Raw genomic sequence first — 23,048 nt, 5'->3', positions numbered from 1 at the left:
GATGCGTCGCAGTTTCCTTCCATCTGCTTTGGCATGATGTATGCTTCATGCATGTGTCTGAATGCTTCTCTGATATCTGCTCTTATCTGTGTGTTGAAGCTGCAAAACGTATTTGCTAGACTTTGACAACATCTGTCTGTGTTTACTTTCATTGTGTTAAAAACACCAGTAGACATTATTTAAAGCTCATCTTATTTGAGAGGACAGGCGTTGTTCTGAAGTGGTTCTTTAAGATGGATGTTTTTCTCACCGATGTCTTATGAGGGTCTGTTGTTTGTGTCAGATGCTCTTCTGTTGTTTGGGTGAAACGGAGGATTTGAGTTCTTAAATGACAGCATCTCTCTTTGTCTCTCCCGTCATCCATCCCGCACAACTGTTTGCTAACAATATGGCTTTTTGTCCCCGTCACGGTATTTGTATCACCGTTTGGTGTTTTCCTTCTCTCTGTCTCTCTTCATCCATCTCCCCTGCTCATGTTCACACTTCTCTCGCTCTCTGTGGCTACTATTCTCTTCTTCTCTTCTTCTCCTCCTGTTGGCGTGTTGCCTGTCGCGTGTGAACTCCAGGCTAGCGTTGGATGACGCCATTCGCCACAGGCAGCTGAACATCTCCCGTTTTTCACCCAGGGTGGCAGGCGAGAACGACTTCCTCCAGACCGTCATCAACAAGGTCATCGTCGCCAAAGAGGTCAATCACAAAGGTCAAGGTAAAGGTCACCGGGTTTTGTGTCATTCTCAAAGAGATAGAAAAATATCTTGTGGGAAAAGTTCTGTCTTGATGATCGTGGATTGAGAAATGTCTCAGACAATTGAGGGTTTTGCATGGGTAGAACAAAAACACAACTTTGAATCCGTTTGTTCAATATTATTTAAGTAAGAACAACTGAAACATTGTCTATTCGTCTTTTTTGTAAAGTTTGACTTGCAGATAAACGTTGTTATTGCACTTTGCACATCATTTTTAAATGTTAACATCCAAAATACTGTTGAAAATGGTGTCGTGAAATTTGACAATTTTTTTAAAGTCCCAGTGAAATAAAAATGACAATTTGTTTTCATGAAATATTGCAGCGTTTATTGTAAATAAATTATAAATGTGTGTCATTTTCTTAAAAAAATGTGTGTGCCCTCATAATCTTTAGTTCAATTCTGAAAATGCACTTCCACACTTTAATGACTATCCATCTTAAATGGCGTATGTCAGTCTCTTGGGCGGAGCATCCTTTAACTCCTCCCCTTCAAATGTCATTCTGCTTTCAATTTAAAATGCATTGGCTGTTTTTTACATCCATCAAATGGCAGAGAAAGCCAAGCCCACTATTTTTCTTAAGAAATTCCTTTTCACTCGGAATTGCGTCAAAATACGGAAGTAAAACGATCAAATCTTCCGGTTTAAAGGGACTTTAAGGGTTTCACTCTCATCTAGTTATTGCACCGTATAGAGTTATTCATAGCCTGGTTAATGATTGCACAAAGTTGAAAATATGGAAGTGTAGAAAACCATCTGAGCAAATTGAAACGTATAAAATCAAAACTGCATCAAAGTTCCTGCCAAGAGAATAGTCCAGAATCTAGTTATGGTTTGAAATGTTAGAAACAGCAACTGAATTGGTTTTAACATGCATGAGTTTCAGCATCTGTTGATTTGTGATCACGCTGAGGAGAAACAGCTTCTCTGTGAGAGGAATATGTTGAGACACGGAGTCTGTCTGGATGTGCTGGTGTCACATCACAATCTAGTCTCAGATATCAACCCTCCCTTTAAAGGCTTCGATCAGACAGAGTCATTCAGGGTAAATCCACGTAAAACCAATGAACTTTGACGGAGAGAGATGGATTTTTATAGTCAGGGCAGATAGAGGTCACGACCTCTCTAGTCATTTACGAAGAAGGGTAATAAGTTACAGAAATAGAAGTGGAGTCATTAAGACCGATTAACTTATGATTTATGACAGAGACCTTAAGGGGATGTCCGGTGCATATTGGGTATAAAGGATCAGAGGGAATGAATGCAAAATAATTTAAACGTGGAATATAAATTCACGAGTATTCTGGTAAAAGTCATGCTTACAGAGAATAACTTTTTCCTGGAGACAAAACAAATTCACTTTGTATTGATGTGCAGGGTTAAGAAATATCTTGGTCTTTGAAAATGAGATCTTTTCAAATCGAATAAAATGATAAAAAATCGTATTTCCGTAATACAAATCTGCCTTTTTATTTCCCAGCATATGTGAAAGAGTAACGCTTTACAATACGGTCTCAATTGTATTGAGTATAAGTTAATGCATTTACAAACATGAACTAATAAAGATCAATATATTTGTATACGGGCAATTCCGTGAAAAAGTCTACCTTACCACGAGAAAATTTAATATGCAACATATAACATATAGCTATAACAGCACAGATTTTAACATATGGTGATTCAAATACCCATGTGAGATCTCTCTTCAAATTTGTAAAGCATTAGTTTTATTTTTAGTGGATGATTTTGGCAGGTAAATGCCATTTTTAGGATTGTCACATCCATAACGCTACATATTCTTCATAAATCAACACATTAATATTAAGTAACTATTTTATGTTCTGTAAAGAGGCATCCCTTCTCCATTCATTGGGTATTATTGCTACAGGATTGTGCATTTTATTTCACAGAAATCCTACAAGTTTGTCGTCTTCTAAAAACGTCTCCTTTTTTTGTCACATCCACGTTTATTTCCCTTTTTAAAATATATATTTTTTTCATAGACTGACATTTTTTGACGTTTAGACTCTATCAACAAGGGTTCAGTAAAAAATTACCCGATGGTTCAATATATTCGTAACAAATTCATTCTCTGAGCATTTTTATGTCACATCCATAACGTTGGAATTGCCCAGATGTTAGTTAATACTCATACTTTTTAAACCAAAAGTTGTATATGGTTAACTTTAGTTGCACAACGTCAACAACATAACTAAATGCTTTTCTATTTAATAGTTTGTAACTAGTTCATTGTGTGTTCATGTTATTTAAATTATGCATTAAGTTATATTAACCAATTCTGTGGAAGACACAGAACTTGTGAGTCGCTTTGGATAAAAGCGTCTGCTAAATGACTAAATGTAAACTTAGATGAGGTCACGTTTTTGCTTCTTTGCCGAAGGAGATAACGTATTTACGAAACACGTTCTGTAGAACAGTTTGTCCGTTTAGGGTCACTGTAGAAACAGAGACTTCCATGTAAGGGGACCCGCCGTGTATATAGATACAAGTAGCTCATTCTAATGTAATTTTTTTTAAACATAATGCCTCATTATGTAAGCTCTTTATACATCTCGGAAGACAAAGTTATGTTTATTATATTGCATATCTGTCAATAGATCCTCCAACATAATCGAACATTGGACCTTTAATTTAGATTATGAATGCTGTAAAAAAATATTGTTGATTGTTAATTAATGTTAACTACTGTAAGGACCTTGTTGTAAGTTTTGCTAAATCAAAGTATTTAGACAAATGCATTAAAAGCAGAATAAAAAAATAGGTCTCATTTGCTTATATGTACTCAGTTTTGTGTATGATTATGTGTTTTTTCAGAGATTCATTTTAATCCTCTGTGTCAATTTGCTGTGAAAATATTCACAGCACAATTCAGTCCTGTAATCTCTTGATCTGAATATTAAATAAATGCTCAGTCACTTTTCTTCCCGCAGGCTGTTTAGTCAGCAATTAAACTAATCCATTGTTCTTCATTATTTTGTGTAGATGACTGATAATGAGATATTAAAATCTTTGAGCTGTACAGCACAAATAACAAGTATTTCCCCGGGGCAGAGGTGTCTAGATTACCTTTATGATCTTTAAGGAGTATAGTACAGATACATTGCTATAGCCGCCATATATTATACTGTGTATCGCAGAAATACACACAAACTGACTGTGTGTGTTTGTGTCTCTCCTCTGATCTTCAGGTTTGTGGGTCACGCTTAAGTTACTTCCAGGTGACATTCATCAGATTCGTAAAGATTTCCCTCACCTGGTGGACCGATCCACCGCTGTTGCTCGCAAAATGGGCTTCCCAGAAATCATAATGCCAGGTAACATCAGACTGCAGCCTCTGTAGAGAACATCCCACAAGAGCATAAAACAGAATATCATTTTTATTTCTGTAAGACTGTTGATTTATTCGTGTTCTTGCAGCATATAAGCTTTATTTTAAAAGGCATTTTTAGAATCCTTGCTTCTGTACTTTCAGGTGATGTCCGCAATGATATTTACGTGACGCTGGCTCAGGGGGATTTCGATAAAGGCAGCAAGACGGCGCACAAGAACGTGGAGGTCACCATGTCTGTGCATGATGAAGATGGCAAGAAACTGGAGGTATTGTGTAATGGGGAGCCGAAGTGTTTTTGTAGGCCAACCGGGCTGTTAGAGCAGCGTTGGTTCCCTGGACCGAAAGCCTATGCATTTCTCCAATGGACTTTACGAAGATTGACTTAAATGATGTTTACACGTTTTGTCTATTAAGTTATACTTTACAAATGAACAACACATTTGTTACTTTTGAATCCGAAATACAATCGGCAGAAGTAAAAAGCTAACATGATGCAATGAATAGACTACACTTAAGGTCGCTCGATATCAACGTCACCACCACCAATCCTCCGACAACTCTTTCAAACTTTATTAAAAATGTGTTCCCTGGGAAATAATTACTCCGTGAATGAATCCGCTTCTACGTTTTAAAAGATTAGTGCCCATGTTGGATTATTTGTGAGCTTTATATGAGCGATGACATCTAACGTCCCCTCCAAATGAAGATGTTGCTTTCAGGAGCTTGCCGTTTTTAAGACACAATAAGGCTTTAAATAATCACAAGCGGGTGTCTGATGTCATAGAATAAAACTTTAAGATATTTAGAGGTTTTGCTTATTAAAAACCCATTAAAAAAACTCAGACTTGGTGCGATGAAATCTGAAGTCCTAAAATGCTAACTCGCTTCCGGGGTTTCCATACAAAATACATCATCTCTGAGCCTCACTTTATTCTGGGTTCAGAACTCATTTCTGTAAGGTCTGTTCTGACATAAGATGATTATTCACAGTAAATAAGTTTAATTTTGATCCCTTAAGTAAATTTGATTACAGAATTACAGTAATGAAAGTTACCAAAATGTTACAAATGATATGTCCCAGAAAGAAAAGCAAACTTCACCCACAGGTTATACATGATTATCCCATAACCAGATGAAAATGAGTCTGAATTACTCTGAAAATTAGAAACTGAATTATTGAAATATAATATAAGTGATATCAACTCATGTTGGCGCTTTTTTAAATGTTTAACTCCTAAAAAAACAGGCCTGGTGTATTTCTTTTGTAAGTTACTGCAAAGGTTGAAGTAAAAAGCAAAAAAAAACAATTGATGTTTTAAAGTCATTTAGTCACAAAGTTACACTTGCTCTTTTTTAAACAGGTTTGTGGGTTCACGCTGTCACATTCTTCCCACGTACAAAGACGCGTTTTTTCATTTCACTTTTTTTTTTTTCGATTGTTGCTTCATTATAATTATTACAATATAATATTTTGCAACACACACACACGCCAGCAGGACGGCCGGCTGGACAATTATTGTTTATAATTGGTGCCTGTCAGTTGTAGAATGTGTGTGTGTTTGTTTGTCGGTGTTTGACAGGCCACCTGTTATTGTGTTGTGTGTGTTGGACCCTCACTGTGTACAAGTGTAAGAAATGAAATAAACAGTGTGAACCCCTTAGAACAGAAGGTAGGCAAGATTGTCCTCTTTAATATTTCATGAAGGCATCACGTCTCGTCTCATTTAGCTTCTGAACTCCGGCTGAAAATCTGATTTGATCATTCTCTGTGTGTGACAGACAGAAACAAATTCTGATTTAGCGGTCTGATTAAATATATAGTGATAAAGTGATAAATACTCCACCTTTCTCTCGTCCCTCTTTTTGTTTTGCTTCAGACAAATGGGCTTTACACCCGCTCGTCTTTATCACAGATGCATTAATAGCCAATAAAACCACTGATTTTGTGTCACATTTCTGCAGCCGTTTCATTAAAAATTAATTATTACAAATATAAAAAAATATATATTTTTAACTTTTTTTATATCTTCAAACAAGTTAAATGACAGTTTTTTTTGTTTGAGTTATGGTTCACTATTTAATTGTGCGTTTGAAACCAAACAAAAATAGTTTTGTTTACGCTCCATGGGATGCTTTTTACAGCTGCTTTTGAGCACAGAAATGTTGTCGATGTCAAGATTAAAAATCCCACGTCAAGCTCAAATAACGTTTTAGTGATTTTCAGTCTTTGTTTTTTAATCTGTTATAAAACTGACAGCATCTGAGAGAGTAAGAGCTTCACATTGAATTTTAATCTCACCTTCTAAAGGTTATTGTGGGCACTCATTTCTGTCATTTGGCCAAAATGTTGTGTTATCATAGAGGAACTTTTACACGAGCGAGTTCTGTATGTGCTTGCATTGCAAAAACACAGATTTTTACAGATTTAGAGGTTCGCAGTTTGAAGGACCATTGGAGTTCTGAAGTTTAGTCACAAGTTTTCACTGCTTAGATGTTTGCAACACTCACAAACTGATGTAAAGGACCACCAATTTATGCGAAACCAGTTATGGGAAAAAAAGACAAAATATGTAAATACAAGATTTTTGCCTGACTATATTAAATCCATCAAATTTCTTAGCAAAGTGCCATTAAGTTTTTTCCTGTGTCTGTTTAAGGGTGTGATCTTTCCTGGTGCTGGAGATGAAGGGATACAGGAGTATAAATCTGTCATCTACTACCAGGTCAAACAGCCCCGCTGGTATGAAACCATCAAGGTTAGCAACATTGCAGCTTTCATAACTGACGTGTTCTGTCTGTATTGAATATTTTATTTTTATTCATTTTGAATTATTTACAATTGAATCAGGACATTGGATCAGGAATCATTAAAGAGCGACTGAAATAAAATTTGAATAAAGTCTCTCTTGAACGACACACTACTGGTATATAGATGCTAAGTGGTCAACTTACAAACAAAAGTCTCTTGAGATTTGATGGCCACTTTAAGTAAGGAAAGCATTAAAGTTGAGTGAAAAGGTCACAGACACGCTGATTCAGGGTCTGTTTAAATCCAAGTTTATATCTTTTATTCATATTCAAAAACCTTTGATGTGTTATCTATGTCTAAATACTTCACTTTAAGGTCGTCACTTGCACTTCAAACTGATCTTGTGGCGTTCTCTTTGGTATAGGTTGCGATTCCGATTGAAGACGTGAACCGGAGTCACCTTCGATTCACATTCAAACACAGATCATCACAAGACTGTGAGTTCCTTTACACACATACACATATTAAACAAGAGTGTGCTCTAATCATCATCTGGACATTTTCTGTGTTAAAGAGTATCCGTGTAATACAAAACTTTCATGTCTCTCTGCCGCTTTTTAATATTGAGTCATAGGTCTGTTATTTTACAGTTTATAAATAACAGTGTGAATGTATTTATTCACACTGTATATCCTGCACTTGCTAATTGCACTTCTGGTTAGACCTAAACTACATTTCACTTGTAAATGTGTAATGACAATAACGTTGAATCTAATCTAATCTTATAAAATCGAAACATTCTAGCATCCCGAGAAACCTTGCAACTGCCCGCACCACCCTAACATCACTATCCAAACCAAATGTTAAAGTCTAGTTTTTGGTCGAGCGCCCTTATCTTTTGAGTTACAAATTTCTGTGAGCGAGGCTGTAATGAGAAATGCAAGCGTGTGCGAAAATCCTGGAAGGACGTTTTTACGGCCAGAGAGGCGTCTGGCGTGCAGCTGCGGTTATTACACTTAGCCGTGCGTGTGCAACTCATCCTGGCACCCGCGTCACTCCATCTGCCCGCTGCATTTCATGACCTCAGGCTCGGGATGTGAGGGGTGGGCCGATGGTTGCTGGGCGCTGTTGCCAGGCGCTGGGCAGAGGACGTAAAATAATCAATTAGTGTAATCAGCCAATATGGGGGAAATAAAGCTGATCTCAGAACAGACTCGGACCGTGACTCGAATATGCTACCTTTTATTTTCACTATTTTTTTCAAAATTGTCAGCACATTTGTATGCTAGATGTCCATCTGTTAGGATTTGGACTCTGAGAGTGTGCGTGTGCGTGTGCCTGTGGTTCTTTATAGGGATGTTGTTTGCAGCTTATGTTAACATTATCAACCGTAATGAAGCACCTCAGGCGCGTTTTCATCCCGCAGATTCACAGAACTGCTGCTGTATTTCAGAGATCTCACTGTCTAAAATATGCCAGAGACTGTTCTGTATCTGCTCTGCTCTGAAGTTCTCATACGCTGTTGTTTTTGTTGAAAAAATAGAGATCATTTGATTTGATCGGAAGTAGAGTAATAAGCTCAAAGTACTTTTCAGATGTATATAAGATTCACTAAACCCTGTATGATTCAGTTGCGTTCAGTTTCGTTTCCGTTGGATTAAGTTGAGCATAGTCTTATATATTTGAGTTCAATCCGATTCATTTGAATTCGGTTTTGAGTTCATTTAAAACAGTTAAATTTGTATCAAATGAAATCAGCTTGTTTTAATTAATTCGGTTGTCTTGGGTTCAGTTTCATTTGAGTTCGGTCTGATTCGGTTGAGTTATTTTTTTTAAGTAAGTTAAGTTTTGATTTGGTTGTTTCATTTGGATTTAGTTGAGTTCAGTTCGATTTAGTTGAGTAAAGGCGGATTCATTTCGTGTTAAGTTTGATTCATTTGATTTGGTTTGATTCAGTTGAGTGGTTCAGTTCGATTAATTTGGGTTCGGTCTATTTTGAATTCAGTTGAATAAATTAGGTTTAGTTTGCTACAAAAACTGATTTCAGTTTGTTTTAAATATGTTCTGTTGTGTCGAGTTTGATCTGATTCAGTTGTTTTGAGTCTGATTCACTTGGGTTCAGTTTGTTTTATTTTAGTTTCGTTTGATTCAGTTGGGTGGTTCAGTTTGAAACATTTGAGTTAAGTCTATTTTAAGTTCAGTTGAATAAATTAGGTTGAGTTTGTTACAACAACAGAGTTCAGTTATTTAAATTATGTCAGTTGTGTCGAGTTCAGTCTGATTCAGTTGCGTTCAGTGTATTTTAATTCACTTTAGTTGGATTCAGTCTAGTTTAATTTGACTCGGTCTTGCTCCCTTTTGCTCTGTTGTGGTCTTTGTCTGGCTCTTTGTAGGTTTTTGATTAATTTTTCTTTTTAAGTTTTTGTGAGACGTTTTATGTTATTTGCCGCTGTGTTCAGACCTGTCTGCCTTCTCTGAGCTTTGATTCTCATCTGTCAGTAGAACATCCGTTATGTATGTATGGATTTTAAACAGCTGTAAAATGGTCATGTCGTCTTGTTGATGGAAGACAAGACTGAGCCTGTAGACTTGTGGATTGCAGATCATACCATCATGATATTGCAAAACAAATCACAATGCCTGTTTGCTTGGTACAACTGTGAACTTTTGTCAAAAAGTCAAAAGTTATTCAGTTCCACAATTAAAAGAATACAAAAAGAATTGTTTGAATGAACAGAAAGTAATATTTCATGAATAAATGTTTAACAATGATCTTTCTGTACAGGCAAGGATAAATCTGAGAAGAACTTTGCTCTGGCTTTCGTCAAGCTGATGAGATACGATGGCACGACTCTTCGAGACGGAGAACACGATCTCATCGTCTATAAGGTGAAACCATCAGTGCGTACAGTGACAAACCCTATTCTCAAAGCTCTCACGCACATGCAGATGTGATCTGTGTACTGATGCTGTTTAACCTTTGACCTCACATCACAATGTAATCATTACACAATTACACTCTTATCTCTTCATATCTGAATATTAAACAGCTTCATTAATGCAGGACGTCACCTGGTCAAATCTTTATTGAGTTATGCAAATGAAGCCACACTCTCTGGGTTCAGGTCCAAAATCAAAGCACTCACTATTGATTTTAATGCAGACTCCAAAATACTCAAATCAAAGGATAGAAGTTTAAAGAAGTTATAAAACTTGATCTTTATTGTTAAAGGGATATTTCACAGAAAAAAAAAATTCTGTCATCATTTATTCATCCTCATGTCGTTCAAAACCTATATATGACACTTTCTCTTTGGAACACGAATGACGATATTTTGAGAAATGTCCCTGTGGTTTAGTGTTCATACAATGGAAGCCATTGGGGTCAGTGTTGTTTGGTGATCAACGTTTTTAAAATGATCTTCTTTTGTGTTCTTCAGAAAAAAGAAAGCGATACAGGTTTGACATGACATGTTGATAAATCAATGATCAAAGAAAGAAACCATGCTGATAGCATGGTTTTCATTTCCTTACGACTGATTTCCAGCTTTCCAACAACAAATGTGTTGTTTACTTATCAATGTTTGTGTTTGATTTATTTGCTCTGAATTTGTCTTTGCTGTTTCGCAGGCTGAAGCCAAGAAACTGGAGGACTCATCCATGTACCTGAACTTGTCTTCCACCAAAACTGAGATGGAGGAGAAGAGTCCGTCCTCCGGGAAGAACACTCAGAGTCTTGGCAGCTTCAGCATCAGCAAGGATTCGTTTCAGATCTCGACCCTCGTGTGCTCTACTAAACTCACACAGAACGGTGAGACACCTCCGAATACTCAAATCTCTTTTTCAGTTTTTAATACTTGGCTTCAGAGATATTTCTGACAAAGGATTAGACTTTGGCGCGTGACAGTCCGTGCTGCAGGCTTGAATGCGGGAGGATCATTACAGTCTGATCACATACAGAATGCAGTGAAGTCCACCGCAGTCTTGACGCAATCTCTCTTTCCTTCTCCTCATGTGTTCCCTTACATCCCTCCTCCCCTCCTATATAAATCTGTTTTCTCTTAAGAATCTCTGTGAAAATGGCACAATATGTTCAGCGGTTAGCCTCTTTGGCTGCAGGTGTGCATGTGTAGAATAGACACCGGGTTTGTGTCCAGGGACCTTGTGGCTGAGAAGAGATTAAAAAATTGCTGAAAGCTTGAACCAGTGAAGCAGGTTATAGTTTGCCCCAAATCCATGCTCTTTACGAGATGCTTTGGAAATGCATGGCCTTGCTCTTCAAAGTTTACTGACCGGCTGTGACTGTTTCAATATGGCGGCTGTCTTGCGCATTGCGGCCCGTAGAAACAGCGGAGAATGATGCATTTGTGGCCACAAACGTTTTCTGCTGTTATTTCCAAGCTCCTCTGCTTGATGAAGATGCAAATGTCGTGATGCATTAATACGTCTCGCGCTTTGAGGTGTGGGTGTGATTTCATTGGTTTAAAGGCCATCCTTATCCCCCGTAGGACAAGATAATCCCTTACACACACCCTGTTGTGGGGTCTTCCGTGTCTTTGAATTGATTAGCGAGTGGCTAACGCCTACCCCTGGTATTAGCGTGTTTTTACGCGACCCTTGAGCCACAAGGCGGTTAGGATGGTGCTTTAATGAAGACCTTTGTCAAAAAGCTTTAGTTTCCATCCGAGCCGCTGTCCGTTCGGCAGGTAACGGACAGCGTAATGAGGTCGCCGAGGATTGGTCAGACCGAGCTCGCTGAGAACATTAGCATATAAATGCAGACTTTATATTGCTAGCGTAAGTCAGAGATGCTGCTTTAGCCTGCGAGGTCTTGTCCATCAACACCAACATCCCCGTGTTTTTCTGGACACGCAATCCGTCAAAAATAGTGAAATAGTTGCACATTAGCATACTGAGCGTCTAGCGTCAACGCCGCAGGTGGAAATCAATGAGTTGGTGTGGATTTTTACACATGGTACACTTAGCGTCTTTATAATTTTGTTTGGGCTGTGTAAGTAGTGTCTTGTTTGGATGTTTTTCGGATGTTTGCGCAGTACATTTCCCATGTGATTGAAATGTCAATGTTCTTTGCGCTACCCATTAAATACAGAGACCTCTCTCAGCCAATAAGACAGAGAAATGATCGCTTTTTAATTAAGAATGACAGCAGGCCTGTCCTCTCCCATGGCACCACAGCTTTTATTAAACCTGCTGGATTGGAGTTTTAACGTCTTGCCACACTTGCACAGGTCCTGTTGATGTGCTACGATGACTTGAAATTTTGTTTTGTTTCTTATGCTACATTGACCATTGTCACTAAAAACAAGTTGTTTTCTCTTTGTATAAACACACAAATGTTTTACCCCATTTGTAATTTTTTTTTAGTTTTGTTAATATTTGTTTTATTTGTACATATTTCGTTTTTTTATTTTATATTATGTAAATAACTCTCTTATATAATTCTCGTAGTAAAGTTGTTTCTAGAAAGTAATTTTAGTGCCTCACACTTTTATTTTGCGAAGGCAAAATTTCTAATTTCTCATTTTCGTTAAGTTTTTTTAAATATCCAGTGACATTTAGGGTGACATTTTGTTTGATTTCAATTAACCAAACTGCTTTAAAGGTCAAGTGTGTCATTTTTTGGAGGCTCTATTGACAGAAATGCAACATTATACACTTGACTACGTCTTCAGAGATGTATAAAGACCTTAAATAATGAAGTGTTATGTTTTTACTATTTTAGAATGAGCTATTTCTATCACCATACAAGGCGGGTCCCCTTACATGGAATTCTCCATGTTTTACAGTAGCCCTAAATGGATAAACTGCTCTACAGAGCGCATTTCGTAAATACGTAATCTCCTTCGTGAAATAAGCGGAAATGTGATAACATGTTTTTCCTGTGTCAGCCACCGTAGTGCTTCGATGGGGAGGGATGAAAAAACCTCATAGCTAGATGCCGCTAAATTTCATACACTGGACCTTTAAAGGAAATCATGTGCAGCATCACTTACTTAATCAACACACAAGCAAAAGTAATTTTTTGTTTATTTTATTATTTTTAACTTGTATTACCTTGAAGTAATATCAAATTTTTATTTTATTTTATAACTGCAGAATTGTGTATGTTTATTTTGTTTTAGCTTTTATTTATTAGTGCAAACTATTGATCGCCTGTTATTTATAGTTTCCCGGTTCTCAAAAAAGCACCGTAGGTGTGCCTTCACTTAAAGACAGAGAGTATATCACTATATCACTGGATGTGTTTCTGTCCTCTATATTTCTGGCTCTTCTTACCTCATAATCTACTCTGACCAAGATCTGTAGCTGTGTATGAACGTGTCACCGTGTGTCATTTTGATTGACCCCTGGAAAAAGTCCCGCCGGATGACAGCATCATCTCATTTCGTTTTGCCTTGTCCTCAGATACTCTCTGGAATGCCAAGTTTAAGGTTAAAAAGTCAGTCTCTTCTGTTGCTATGGCGATCGCTATGGGAGTCACTCAGGCGTTGCAGAGAGTTCCCCGGGGATCCATGGAAACCGTAAAACTGTTTGTAGATCCAGTGTCAGATGCGAGCATCTTCATCTCTTTAGCTGCTTATTTATGCTCCGTTAATTCCAATAAGGAGACTGAAAATGAGTCTGACCTTTAAACCTATGACATTGTTTACTTTCCTCTTGTGTAATATATGAACTTGAATTGTTCGATTGACTGCATGAGATCAATATCCTATTCTTTACTAGCCTACTAAAAATAAAATGCTGAGACGAGTCATATCTGGCTAAACCTTTACCGTGGTAACACAGTGTAACACACATCTCTTTTGTGTCTTTCTTTCATTACCAAGTTTTTTAGCCAACAGTTTGTTATTTTGTGTGAAGAAATATTCAACGTGCTGGTAAGAGAGGTGCATATGTTAATGTGGTTTCTCGTGTGTGTGTCTCCTGTAGTTGATCTCTTGGGCCTTCTGAAGTGGAGGTCCAACACCAGTTTACTCCAGCAGAATCTTCGTCACCTGATGAAGGTGGATGGAGGAGAAGTGGTCAAGGTACGTTTGAATCATCTAAAGGAGATCTGGATTCATTTCACCGTCAGTCAGACCGCAGTTTTAATGGCATGTGGAAATATATGTGCCGTCAATAAAACTGTTTGAAGTTGGCATGGAGACTTGCACTTTGATTTACGAATTGAAATTATAGATGAACGCTGTGCTGTACTTCAAAAGCTTTTTGCTTATTAGTTTATTTGTAAGGCTGCCAAAAAACATGCTGAGACATTTATAGAAATGATATCTCCAGAAGTGTTTTAGATGGCTCAAGGAAAGGAAACCATTTTTTTTAAAATACCGAAACAGATTACTTAAGTACTTTTATTATAAACAACTTTTTTAAGCTGTCAATAATTATGGAATGAAAACAAAATCGGGGGCCACTAGGGGGCCTCGGCATAATTTCAAGGGAGCCTCAACATAATTATAAAAAAAAAAAAAAAATCAGCTAAAGTAAATAAATATTTTTTTAAATGTTTGATTATTTGAAAAATATACATGAGTAATACAAAGCTACACAATATTTTATTGTGTAGAAATTTTGAGTGGGGGGGCCTCAAATTTTGTTGTGGAAGATGGGGAGGGTCTTGAAGTGAAAAAGTTTGAGAACTACTTCTCTATCGATCTTATATATCTGATCTGATTAAACCATTTTTCTTGCATCATTTGAAGGAAGGAAGAAAGCTATTTTACATTAAAATGATAAATAAAATATTCAAACGATAAATACACAAATTTGCCAGGTTTGGTAGAAAATAGTAATATATTTCTTCCCTTCTTTCTTTCCTTTCTTTCTTTCTTTCTTTCTTTCTTTCTTTTCTTCGTCTTTTCTTCCTTCTTTCTTTCTTTCTCATAATATCTGGCTGAGTTGATTTATGTGACTAACTCAGATTGTCCTCATGCGGTGTTTGAATGACGTTCTGCATTCACAGGCAGTTTAGTTCACAGATTTTTCTGAGAAGTCAAACACGTTCATGCTGTCGTCGCCCGAGAGAGAAAGATGAGGGTAGCATTGTTTTGTGCTGTAAATATAAAACCTCCACCAAAGTGAATGTGTCAGGTGTGTCAAACTACACACTAAAGACACTAAACCGATCAAGACATTTTTATGTTTCACATTCAGTTTGACCTGGAATATAATAATTCAGAATGGTTTAGTTTGGCGTGTGTGTGGTTAAATAGAGTCGGAACGCTGTATTGAAATGCAAAAGCATTGCATGTTCTGTGAAATGTCTTTGTGGCACATCATGCTCATGCTGTTGAAATTTATTGGTAGGTTGCGTTCCTAGATGGTCAACAATAACCGAAATGTTATTTTTTCTTCCAAACTGTTTGTAGTGAAGCGTTCTCTTTTGCCCAGCACATTTTGGCAGAAATCCCTGTTTGACTCAAAGCAAGCGTTTCTGCAGGATTATGATGCTGTCCTTGCAGCTTTTATGCCTCAGCCGTGCCATTCCCCTAAATTCAATTTCCAAACTTGGCTGTTGTTGAAGGTGTTTTCGGAGCGAGTGATCGTGTTGAACAGAACTTTCTCTCGGTCTGAGGAATTATTCACTCGATGTCCTGCTCATAAACAGACCTCGGAGTGTGTGATGTGTGCGGCATATTAAAAAACCCTTATGTGTGAAGTGCTCTCTTAAATGAAAGTTTCCTCAAGGCCTTCAAAAGAGAAAAATTTGGACGCTTCTTGTTCCTGTAGCTCAAGAAACGAAACATCTGTTTTTGTTTACTCAGTTTGTCATCTTAACACATTTTAGTTCTCCGGATTTGCTGTAATAGAGAATCAAGGCTGTGTTGTGTATGTGCACATTTGTTTCTGTGGAGTTTGTGGGTTGGAGTTTGCTTACCTCGTTGTCATGGCAACAGTTTTGTGATGAAGTCAGATGATGTCAGGGTTTGTTGGATGTTTGTTGGTATTTTTGCCATTTGTTGGGACGCTTGTATGAAGTCGTCTTTATACCATCAAGTGTGTGTGTCTCTCTCTCTCTCTCTCTCTCTCTGTCTCTCTCTCAGTCCGTTTCATTACTATAATGTCCCGTCCCCTCCATAACCTGTACTTTATGATTCCTCTCCGTGGTGACTTATGTGTGTGCAGCTTATTTTAAAAGTGGCATCTTAAACCCGGTGAATCTCATCTCAGGAATGGCATATTTATGACCGTTATCGGCATCTTGTATCTGTTGCGACTCGCTCTCCGCTGAAAATATGCAGCAGCTTCGGTGTAATTCTCTGAAGCGTGTGTTTTTCTTCTCAAGGACGCACAATCTTTCTTTTCACACGCCGAATGTAATGAGAGGCCGTGCAGCAGATGTGCCGAGCGCTGTAATAAAACGAACGTCCGCATTAACAACACAAACATCCGCTCGACATCAGGTGGAGAATTTCAACATTTAAATAGCTTTCACACTGAATTTAAAGCACTCGAATTGGAGAAAATCTGCAAACAATCTCATTTATAACCTCCTGTGCAAAATATAATAACATGCTCGATAAGCCTTTATCTATTACACGTTATACGACTGTTCTTTAATAGTACACATTGTACTTTAGTTTAGTTTTGTAACTCTGGTTAGAATGTTTGTGTACTTGATGTGGTGTTTACATTTTTGCTGTAATATTTATTACATTCAGAATAAAACATATTACAAATAAAATGCGTTAATAAATAATTGTACGTGGTGAATTAGGGCTCTTCTGGATGTGAATTGTGCGCACATTTAGGACGGTGTAGCCGGCTTTTACTTGTAGTTCTGTGATGTTGTGATGATGTCCTTGCTCGTATGTCATTGAGCATCACTTGGATGACAGCAGACATTGAGATTGACAGTCTATGCATCTGACGGCATCTTTTCACATTCCCTCTCTTGAGACCATAGAGCACAAAGCATTACAAATCATGCCATTACTCCAACGCTGACCATCGGCTTTAATATTCCCTGTATTGTGTGCATGTGTGTGTGTAGTTTTTACAGGACACCTTGGACGCCCTCTTCAACATAATGATGGAGAATTCAGACAGCGAAACGTTTGATACCCTCGTGTTTGATGCTCTGGTAAAATTCATATTCTGTGAATATAATAAATCTGTATATATAACCATGTTCAGGGTTTTTGAAGTGTCATAGGCTTTAATTTTAGCCCTCAGCATTAAATGTTTAAACACTGCTGTAATAAGATTCATTTATTCAGATTATATTTAAATGCTGATAGGGCCACTCAGAAAATTGTTGTCACATTGAATCGATGTGAACTTTTATTGAAGTTGGTTTGGTTTTTGTCTCTGTGCTTCTGCTTCTGAAAGGTTTTCATAATCGGACTGATCGCTGACAGAAAGTTCCATCATTTCAATCCTGTTCTGGAGACGTACATCCGGAAGCACTTCAGCGCCACGCTCGCTTACACGTGAGTCAAACAATAACGCTGCTCAGGCTTTATGTCTTATATTTGCAGTTCTGAGAAATGATCAGCACTTTCTAACATACGTGTTTTTGGCAGAAGTGTTTAAGGGTTATATGTTGTGCATGTGGATGTTTTTCAGCAAGTTGATGAGAGTGTTGAAGAACTATGTGGATAATGCAGAGAAGCTCACAGACCAGCTGCTGAAAGCCCTCAAGGCTCTGGAGTACATCTTTAAATTCATCGTGAGGTCTAGGGTTCTCTTTAACCAGTACGTCCTTATCTCACATTAACATCTCTCAATAAAGCTGTTGTGGGTTCTGTTGTCTGGGATTATTCACACTGTGAATTTGAAATTAGGTAAACTTGTTTGCTTTCATAGTCAAACCAAAAATTATAGATAAGACATTTCCTCTCAAGTCAGTTGATATTTTGCTAGTTTTGGCCATTCTTCTGTTGGACCATCTCACAGATGAATTAGGTTCAATAGCTAACAGCTATATAAAGAATAACATTTTAGGTTAACCAGTTACCAAACAATGCTTAACTTTGTTCAGTCTGTGGTGTCCAAGGCATTAGCAATTAAAGAAACACGTAAGGAAAACATGGGCAGGTCAAGGGTCAGAATATTTTTTGGTCCCAAATTTGACAGATTTACAGAATTTTTGGTTTTACTATCTCACGGTTTACATTATTTTGCCATCTTCACTTTCATATATGAACTGCAATCAAAAATGATTTTTGGTGTCTGAGTAAATTTTGGTTTGACTGTATGCTGTACAGCTAAACAACACAGGATTTTCTTTTCGTATTCAAAACCAGTTGATGCCGATACATACGAGTTTAACAATCTGAATGAAAATCTGATCATTTGAGACCCAACGTCATACACAGTGTACAGTAATGTCTAGGGATGTAACAATATTATCGGTATCTTGTTATCGCAATTGCAAAATTGTCTGAATGTTATGGTGGTCACATGACTATATGACACGATGGGTCTTCCGGGCCTAACATAAAGTAAGTCTTTGTCAAGGTCAATCTGGTGCAATTATTTTTAGGTCATTTGGTCATTTAGGTCATTTTAATTTTTAGGTCATTTGGCTCATCGCACACTATAACTCATACCTCGAAGCAACGCGAGTCGAGGATAAAGAAAAAAAGGATGTTTATGGAATTTTACCACAATAAATACCGCAAAGTGGACATTTTACCGAAGTATTATCGTACAGTGAGATTTTGATTTTGTTACATCCCTAGTAATGCCATGCGTGTATGACTGTCAAATCCGTAATATGCCTTCTCAGAAATGGCTTTTTCTGAAGACGTTGTTGTTGTCGAAACTGAGTTTGATTTTACAAAATGCGTAGCTAAGTGCAGTGTAAGCAAATTCTTAAAGGGATAGTACACCCAAAAAATAAAAATGATATCATTTATTCACAGTCATTTCGTTCAAAACCATTATGCAGCTCTTTCATATGTGTAACACAAAAGAAGATATTTTGAGAAATGTCTCTGTGGTTGTTCATACAACGGAAGTCAAAGGGGTTCAATATTGTTTCCAACGTTCGTCAAAAATCTTCTTTTGTGTTGTGCAGATAAAAAGAAATGCAGGTTTAGAATGACATGATGAGAAGAGAATGTGAAGACTGGATTCCAAGCAGATAATAACTAAAACCACATCCAGTCTGTACTCTACATCCCATCTCCCTTCGCAAATCATCTTTGTTATGTAAAAATCTTTGGGTTGGATCCGAACTGCCACATCTTTCTCAAACTTGACTGATGGAGGATGTGTCTGAGACGGGCTGGATGTGGAGTGGGCAGCGCTGCTGATTTAGGTCGAGCTTGGACATGTTGAGTAATGAGCGAGTCTAAATTAAGTTCAGCAGCGGTGATTAGCTTGTTGTCTTCAGGTGAAGTATGATGTGTCCCTCAAGCGCTTCTTGAGAGAGCGTCTCACCACTTTATCCACCTGAACGCCTGCGAGCACTTGACACCACACACCGCTGTGAGAGACACTAATGAGGACGGGCTGATCCTGTCGACTTTGTCCTCTCTGACAGATCGAACCCAAAGCCGGCGTTTATATCTAACCCGACTGCACACGTCACATTCGTTACCTTAATAGAAAGTTAAAGTACCTATTGTGATTGCTTGTAAAACATTTTTTAGTGTTCATGTGTTCATGAAGCATTCTGAAGTAAACACTCTGGAGACGGTTGAAGATCTTCGACCCAGAGCGGAGAAAATCAGGTGGCGCTAATCGCATCAGCGAAGTCGACCGGTTGAGCGTTTTAATGAATGCGTGAAAGCAGGAATTCTCCGGATGTTTGTTTGTTTGGAGCTGTGAAGATGCTGAAAGCGTCCCGTCGGTCCTCCGCCCTTCAAACTAAATTACAGAGCAATTCATCAATCTGATCAGACTGTGATCAGGATCTGGAGTTCAGGGTGAACAGGTGGACGGGCGCGCGTGCCGATTTGGCCACATTGTTCTCGATGCGCTTTGTATGGCTCCAGTCGGTTTGATGTCATGCATTAGCATAGCAAACACATGCTCACCAGTCTGTTTCCTCTGATGATGTAGATGAAATGATCATCTGCTGTCTGCGTGTGGACGTGTGTTTCTGTTTCCCTCAGGCTGTATGAGAATAAAGGTGAGAGTGATTTCATGGAGTCCCTCAGGAGCCTCTTTGCTTCCTTGAACGCCATGATGAACAGCAATGCTGACGGTACCGGAGGGGTGAAGGTGAGTCTGTCTGAAAAACTACACGATGAGCTGCAGACGGATGCAACAAATGGCTTAAAGTCACCATGAAACAGAAGTGGCGATTTACTTCTTTTCCGCATCGCGACGTATATTCAAGTATAACAGCTTCTGAAATTATAAATTTTTGATTGGTTTGTTTTAAGTTGGGCCTGGGGGGGTTAAAAGTGCCTGGCCATTGGACAGTCAGTATGGTCGTACCTCTTTTTTCTTACAGACGTCATGTGGTGAAGAATTGTTGTTGAGAGGGGGAGAGGATCTGAACGTATTTGATTAAAGAATAATAGTGCAAATGAATTAAAATAAATAGTGGTGTGCACGGATAAATCATTAATAATCAATGCAACACAGTGTAAAACGCTTCCTGTTTGACTTCATGGTGACTTTAAGATGAGAAAATACTTGTGTAATGCACATCTAAAGGTTTTTTAGCCAAAGGGGTTTGGTTATAACTTTATCTTTAATATATTTACAGACGTGTATCACATGAGGAGACCATTACAAACTTTCATTTAATGATCATTTTTAGATGCATTCTGTCAATTTTAGTCCAGTGTCTGTTGAATATTAAGAAAATCAAACCTCAAGAGTGACATAAAGTCATCCGACAGCAATGTGAAAGACTGACAGCATGACAAGACATGTACAAAATTTAATCAAAATTCAGGTCACATAAAAAATGATTAAGCTTTTCCTAATTACATTTAGAAATACGACATGTGTATTGCTTAAAAGGGAATCTGAACTTGTTTTCTTTGCAGTATTTGAGGTCTGAAAAATTATATTAATATTTCTGTTTCTCTAGTTTTCATTTCTGCAAATTAATGCGAATAGAAACAATATTTTTATTTGGTATTTGGGAGAAATATTGTTAGTAGTTAGTAATGCAACAAAAAGGATCATTTGCACATAAATAGTAAACTCTTCTCTTTAGTTTTTCAGTGGCTGTCTCCGTTACATAAACACTGAGAATTGGGAATTTAAAGTCCTGTTGTTATAGGATTTTTGTCCCTCAACATAACTCAACGACTTGAGGTTGACATGTCCATGTTTCGGTCATCTGTCTCTTTTTAAGGATGTTGTGCACAAACAGGTTAACGCCTCAGAACACTGCGTTACCTAAAGAACAGTGGTTCTCAAACTGGGGCCCCAAGATTGATCCTGGGGGACCACATATTTTGTGGCATTTGATGAAATATAGAAAATAATTATAGATTTTACGTAATCAAACATTAGAAAGAAGAAAACCACTTACCAAAAGTATTGTTGTTCCAGCACAGCAGAACTGAATATGTTTTTGCTTTAATTAAAATTCTAAGTTTTTATTTTGGGGGTAAAGTGATGCACTCTACACAAAGGGCGGCTTACAATGAAAAGGTCTGAGAACTACTGCTCTGGAACACCAAAATATATAGTTTTCTGTTTGCCCTGAGCTCTTTTCATCTTCTGAACTTGTGTTTCTTCTCTCTCCGCTGTGGCTGCTTCACCATCTTTAGCTTCTCCTCAAGGTATTTTCTATCTCTGCTTCTCTCTTTCCATCTGTTTTGTTGCTCCTCCTTTATTTGTCTTCCGTTGTCACTGTCCTTGACCTGTTATGTCGCCTCATTTCTGTGTTAATACACCTCATGTGTAACACATGAAACATCAGGTCTGTCCGGAGTCCCGCAAGTGAGCTGCTGGATCAGATCTGACTGGTTACCGGGCAATCCACATTTCGCGTCTTTTGCACGTGCAAATTCTTTATTTTAAATGTAGACGTGTTTAAATGCGACGTGATTCGCATGCGATGCAACACAACGCTACCATTTCTCTAGGTGCATCGACACCGCATCGAGATGAAAATATTTAAACTTTTCAGAATAGACAAGCTCGGTGAAGATGGAGACACAGATGATCACATCAATAATAAATCTAATATCAGTGTTATTGCAAGGTATTTTCAGTGCGTATAATCCATATATCCTTTGTTTATACCTCCTCGTCTCAACGGCTAGCGTGACACATGGTTGCTTAGCAACCACAGATGCCAGGAGAGCTCAAACTCCTAGAGAAAATAAAGGAGAAAGCAGTGCGGTTTCAGTCGAAAAATGTGAATCTCCCCTACGTCAGTAAATTAAAAATATATCTTGTTAAAGAAATACTTCACCTTTAAATTAAAATGTTCTTAGTATTTGCTTCAACTTCATGTTATTCCAACACTGTATGACTTCATCTTTCAAAAAGGCTAAAAATTATAAAAAATTGTTCCAACCAATGGTTTATTATGAGTTTTTCTATTTATAAAAGTGGTCGTGGCTCACAGAAGATAGTCGTACATTTTATTTTTGGGGTGAACTAATAATAAAAAACAATTATTTTAAGCCTGTTTAAGCTTAACCTTAAGCTTTCCTCCTGTGATGTGTATCATCCGTGTGATGGTCTCAAACTATGATGTCATGGTTGCAAACCTCTCAGTCTTATTGGTGCATTACCATAGCACATCAGATCAAACGTAAGGTGTGTTATAAGATGCGAGCGTTTTTTTAGCAACCTCTTGAACCGCGAGACCTCCTTTCCCCGCTAACTCGAGTTAAATCACACCAGACGTGGGCTGCTGGAGAGAGAATTTATCAAATGGGAAACTTCTTAACCCATCCATCACTCCTCGCTGTCTCTGTTGACTCGAGGATCGCAGCTTTTCTGACACTTTTTTGCTTTTAAATGATCTCAAAGTACATCAGAATTTGACGTGATGATAAAGATCAAACAAAGTGCGGCCCTTTTAAACCAGGGCTGTAAATCTCAGGACTCCCACGTTTTCATGTGTGACTGGAATAAAACGAGACATTTTAGCTGCTGAATTGTTTCATTCTTTAAAGAGCGTTTCAAACCCTGCAAATCCAAGCGATTGGTGGTTAAGTTTGATTCGGAAACAGGGTCACACTTTGGCCGTCGGGTTGTTCGGATGCCAAAATTTAAGGAGCTGCTTTCACAACCAGTACAGTTTTG

The 23,048-nt window shown here is 37.9% G+C and overlaps 1 protein-coding gene across 2 annotated transcripts in view; it reads left to right on the top strand.

Annotated features, from left to right (window-relative positions):
- Positions 1-23,048, top strand: part of dock1 (dedicator of cytokinesis 1) — a 159,081-nt gene that overhangs the window by 32,897 nt on the left and 103,136 nt on the right. Inside the window, exons 12-23 of one of the 2 annotated variants that reach the window (XM_056770948.1) lie at positions 627-706; positions 3,957-4,082; positions 4,241-4,365; positions 6,757-6,855; positions 7,273-7,345; positions 9,634-9,737; positions 10,479-10,659; positions 13,800-13,897; positions 16,861-16,950; positions 17,199-17,299; positions 17,436-17,564; positions 19,934-20,042. In XM_056770948.1, the coding sequence (XP_056626926.1) occupies positions 627-706; positions 3,957-4,082; positions 4,241-4,365; positions 6,757-6,855; positions 7,273-7,345; positions 9,634-9,737; positions 10,479-10,659; positions 13,800-13,897; positions 16,861-16,950; positions 17,199-17,299; positions 17,436-17,564; positions 19,934-20,042 (1,315 nt within the window). Of the gene's footprint in view, positions 1-566; positions 707-3,956; positions 4,083-4,240; positions 4,366-6,756; positions 6,856-7,272; positions 7,346-9,633; positions 9,738-10,478; positions 10,660-13,799; positions 13,898-16,860; positions 16,951-17,198; positions 17,300-17,435; positions 17,565-19,933; positions 20,043-23,048 lie in introns of both variants that reach the window. The other variant, XM_056770947.1, reaches the window with a different exon arrangement.

Source organism: Triplophysa dalaica, chromosome 17 (genome assembly GCF_015846415.1).
Source record: "Triplophysa dalaica isolate WHDGS20190420 chromosome 17, ASM1584641v1, whole genome shotgun sequence".
Lineage (NCBI taxonomy): Eukaryota > Metazoa > Chordata > Actinopteri > Cypriniformes > Nemacheilidae > Triplophysa > Triplophysa dalaica.
The sequence above is the reverse complement of the archived record's forward strand: the minus strand, read 5'-3'. Positions and strand labels throughout refer to the sequence as shown.